This window comes from Empidonax traillii, unplaced genomic scaffold, assembly GCF_003031625.1.
Source record: "Empidonax traillii isolate 1590-97213 ecotype Southwest subspecies unplaced genomic scaffold, ASM303162v1 scaffold992:size1346157, whole genome shotgun sequence".
In the NCBI taxonomy this organism is placed as follows: domain Eukaryota; kingdom Metazoa; phylum Chordata; class Aves; order Passeriformes; family Tyrannidae; genus Empidonax; species Empidonax traillii.
In genome coordinates this window covers 904098-908636 of record NW_020956185.1, presented here as the reverse complement: position 1 = coordinate 908636, position 4539 = coordinate 904098, and the positions used below count along the sequence as shown (strand labels likewise).

Genomic DNA, 4539 nt, shown 5'->3' with positions numbered 1-4539 from the left:
TGAGGGAAGTTTTCCAGCTTTCTGAACAGCCCAAGGCAGAGAGGTCAGGAATGAGATAAGAAATGAGGAAGATTGTCATTCACAGGAAGGTGGTCCTTGGAGGTGCCCTCACACAACTCAGGGAAGTGTCAGCATCCTGGGTACCTGAGTGTGAGGAAGAAGCCACCGAGTCACCAGAGGTAGGAGGGTGGCCATGGGGGACAAAAACAAACAGGGAGACTGAAGTTACATATCTGGGCTACTGATATCACTAATTATAATGAATTTAAGGAGGATCATGTGAGCAAAAAGCAGATGGAGACCCACCTAGATGTAGCATTCCCAGTTTCCAAGTCAGTGACAACTCCAAACAGATGATTTTGGATGTTCCTGGGCTGTGTCCTGGCAGATGGGGGAGCTGCAGGCACCAAATGCCAGTATAAAAGAGGATCACAGAATTATGGAATTGTTTAGTTGGGAAAAGACCTTTAAGATCATCGAGCCCATTCATTATTAACTGTATTTCAATCAACAAGAGGGTTTGTGAGGAGGAAACACGGTCAGGCAGAATATTGGGCAAAACTCTTAATAACTGAGGATGATTTAACAAAAATATCCCCTTTATACCCACGGGTTCCTGGTAGAAAAGCTCCCAGCGGGTTCCTGAGGAAAGCTCTGCAGAATCAGCCCTCAAACATGTTTTTCTCCCTAGTTTATCTAATTAATTTACTTCCATTAAGAAAACAAACCGTGCCCTCCTTCATGTATCCGGTTTCTGTGAATTGGAGACGGTGGCTCCGGGATTTCTGGGCTTGTTCTCAGAAGTCACTCGGCTTTTAGTTCACCCCCTCAAAGCAGTATTTTCCCTCTTCCTGCAGGTAATTTGGAGAATGAGCAAAACATCTCAGCAGGGGGACCTGAGGGCGGGGATTTGCTCTCCCGGGTCTCAGTTATTGCAAATTGCAGTCTAGTCTGGAAACACGGAAGAGGAAACCTCGTCCTCCTTGTGGATCAGTTCTCCAGGATATTTATGTGGATCTTTAAATGGTCCTGCAGATAAATGGTTGCAGTGATGGAGATGAGTGTGGGAGGGGGAGGTCTCCTCTTTCCAAGCCACCCACCTCATCACAATAATGTCTCTGAGCCAGAGCTGGGGGGAGAAAAAAAGGGCAAGAAGAGTCATTTAGGGCAATTTAGGGGGTTTAATTTAGGGGGTTTAAGAGTGCAGTAATAGAGGTTGTGATGGGAGGAAATGAAGAGAGAAGGAATCAAAACTGGTAGTGACAGGACAAGGCGGAATGGCTTCAAACTGACAGAGGGCAGAGTTGGATGGGATATTGGGAAGAAATATCAGACAGCTATGGGGACAGAGATAAATACATCCAAGTCAGCATCTTTCTGGGATGTGACCGAGCTGCAGTCGAGGATTTCTTGTTTTTGTGGGATTCACACCAATACACACACAGCCTGAGTTCTCTTTTAAAGCCTTTATTACAGGAAGGACAATCAGGGCTTTGCTTGGCTCCTCTGGGATGAGCAGCCCAGCACAGCCCCAAGGAAGCTGCAGGAAGCCAAGGAGGGAGCTGCTCTGTGGGAACGGGACAGAGGTCACTGGAATCACCTTGTGGATGTGTCCCTGTCTCCGCTGGTCACCCCACAGCAAGATCATGTGGTGCTTCTAAGATCACCGTGAAGGTCTCAGCAGGAAAGTGAGCGAGCAGCAGAGTGTGGATGGGCTTAAGGGGAGCGGGTTAGGGATCCTGCTGGGATCCAGCTGGCTGTGTCTGCCCAGAGGAGCCCGAGCTGCTCACTGAAGCAGGAGGGATGGCCAATGCCAGGGCAGTTTCCATGCAGGGGTGAGGATGTGCTGCCTTGGGGGCTTTAAAGTCCTCAGCCCCACAGAGCACAGCAGCTCATGGTGAGCCAGAGGCACGGCCATGGGTGGGCAGGAGCCGCTGGGGCCCCGAGACATGGTGGCCGTGAGGGTGTTGGAGTCTGGAGGCTGTTCCCAAAGGCTTCTCCTGGGAAATCAAGAAGTTAAAACTGAACTGGGCAACGGGTGCAAGGAGATGCTGCTTTCTGTGTGTGCTGCTTGCATGGAGCAGCCTGATGGTCCTCAGAGGCACCTGAGATGCCAAGGAGCATCTGACAAGAGAATCCACCCTTTATCCAGCAGTTTCTGGGATAGAGCAGCCTGGCACTGGGATTCCCACTTCCACCACAGGAGCCTCAACACGGACATACACCACTTAAACTGCCTGGGGAGCGGAGATTGAGGCATCACCCCCGGAAAACTCGTCACTTGGGATCTCTTGAGTTGTCCTCGGCCGTGCAGAGCAGCGATGATTTCAGGGATGGGCCCGGCTGCATCTGCACATGTGGCTGGAGAAACTGGGACGCCCGGTCTGGTTACAGGGGTGGCTTCTCTAGCAAGCCAGGCAGGTTATAGAGCCCCCCCCAGTTCCAAACCAGCTTGCCTGCTGTCGGCAGCCACGTGTCCCCATCTCCACCTGCAGAACGCACGTTTCTGAGCCTCCTTTGTCCTTCCACCAATAAACCACAATTTAAAAGAATAAATGTGCAGCAATTTCACGGCTCCCCGTGCGAGGCGACCTCTTCCCAAGGCACAAGTGCTGCCTGTTGCTTAGGAACAATCTTTATCCTACAGAACGAAGACGTGCGCTCTCCGAAGAGTTTTTCGAATGCCCCCAAGGGGTGTTTGCTTTGCCTTGCTCAGATGCTGACCCAGCTTCTAAATATACCACAGGGTGAAGTCTGCGTGCTCCAAATACGGCACTGGACACCTACAACACCCAGCCAGGATTTGGGATAGAGGGATTTGCCCCATCCCCAGCCATGATACTTGTCCGTTGCACTGTTTCAATGAGACAAGAAACTACTGTTTCATCAAAACCTTTGCCTGGCTCAGGTGTTTGTTGTTGCACTGGTTTGTTGCCCCCAAAGAACAAAACATCCTTGAGCTGCTTAAGTGATGAGGACACTTTCTCCATCCTTGGAAGTGTCCAAGGCCAGATTGGACAGGGCTTGGAGCAAGCTGGGCTAGGGGAAGGTGTCCCTGCCCATGGCACGGGGGTTGGAATGAGAAGAGCTTTAAGGTCCCTTCCAACCCAAACCATTCCATAATTCAAGGACACAAAGCCTGTCAGTTTTGTTGCCTTTCCAAGCATGAGAGACTTTTCTGGGAGCAGCAACAAACCAGCCCAGCCAGCAGCCACCTCCCACACCCAGTGCCTGCCAGGTCCGAAAGCAAACCCTCTCCCTTGAGGTCCTCCAGCTAAGATAACCTGGTCTGCAAAGCTATCTTATCTGAGGCAATGGTGGGAGCATCTGCCAGGGTGGAGCAGGTGTTGAAGCGGGAAGCCTTGCAGGACATGGTGCCGGAGCTCTTCTTCCTGCGGTAGAAGTAGGTGCTGAGGTGGAACCAGAACTTGTCGTGGAGGGAGGCGTAGATGAAAGGGTTGTAGCAGGCGGAGCTCATGGCAATCAGGTGGCACGAGACCTGGATGACGTTGACGTACCTCTTGTCCAGGATGGTGAACTCCTCGTCGATGTCCCGGATGAAGTTGACCACCTGGAGAGGGAGCCAGCAGATGGCAAAACAGACCACGGAGATGGTGAGCACCCGGAAGGTCTTCTGCTTGGTCCTGGTCCACTTGTCCTGGCAGCGATAGGCAGCGCCCGGCACGTTCCTCCTGCGCAGGTGGTAGGTGATGGCACAGAAGGAGACGGACACCGCCAGCAGCGGGAGCATGTAGGACAGGAGGAGCATCAAACACGAGTAGAGCAGCCGCTCCCTCTCCTCGTGCTTCCAGAACTCCTCGCAGATGATCATGTCGTGGCCGATGGCGTTGAGGTCCAGGTAGTGGGTGTGCAGCGACGTGGGGACGGAGGCCATGATGGAGAGCAGCCAAATGCAGGCCACGAGGCACACGCAGGCCCTGCGGCTGATCCGCCTGCGGATCGGGTACGCCACCACCACGTAGCGGTCGATGGCAATGGCCGTGAGGGACAGCACGGACACGAACACGGTGGCAGCCTGCAGCAGGGTGACAAAGTGGCACATGAACACGCCGAAGAGCCACCCCCGCGCCTCGAAGGCGTAGGACACAGTGAGGGGGACACAGGCCAGACACATGATGAAGTCGGCCACCGCCAAGTTCCCGATCAGGAAGTTGGTGGTGCAGTGCAGCTTCTTGGTGAGAGCGATGAGCAGGATCAGGAAAAGGTTCCCGGTGCAGGCCACGGCCACCAGCGTGGCGTAGAGTGGGATGAAGAGCGGCTTCAGCTCCAGGAGCAGGTCCAGGCCGGTGAACAGGGGGGCTGAGCTGTTGTGCCAGGATTCGTTGGGCAGCTGAGCCATGGCAACCCCTGTGGCCGATGCGGCTTCTCCGCACCTCGAAGTCAAGCAGAGATGATCCTGTGAGCCCTGGCAGGGGAGAGAAACATATGTGGGTTGAGCTGGGCAGAAGGAGCCGTCCCCAGTGTCCAGGTCCTCCTGCACAGCCCCCGGTAAGGAGCAAAGTTGGGAAGCTGGCTGGG

General features: G+C 53.8%; 1 protein-coding gene across 1 annotated transcript; it reads right to left on the bottom strand.

Annotated features, from left to right (window-relative positions):
• Positions 1-3271: 3271 nt before the first annotated feature.
• On the bottom strand, positions 3272-4539 carry LOC114067961 (prolactin-releasing peptide receptor-like). The gene has a single exon (XM_027903760.1). It carries the CDS (start codon positions 4358-4360, stop codon positions 3275-3277), a length of 1086 nt encoding a protein of 361 aa, XP_027759561.1. The 5' UTR covers positions 4361-4539; the 3' UTR covers positions 3272-3274.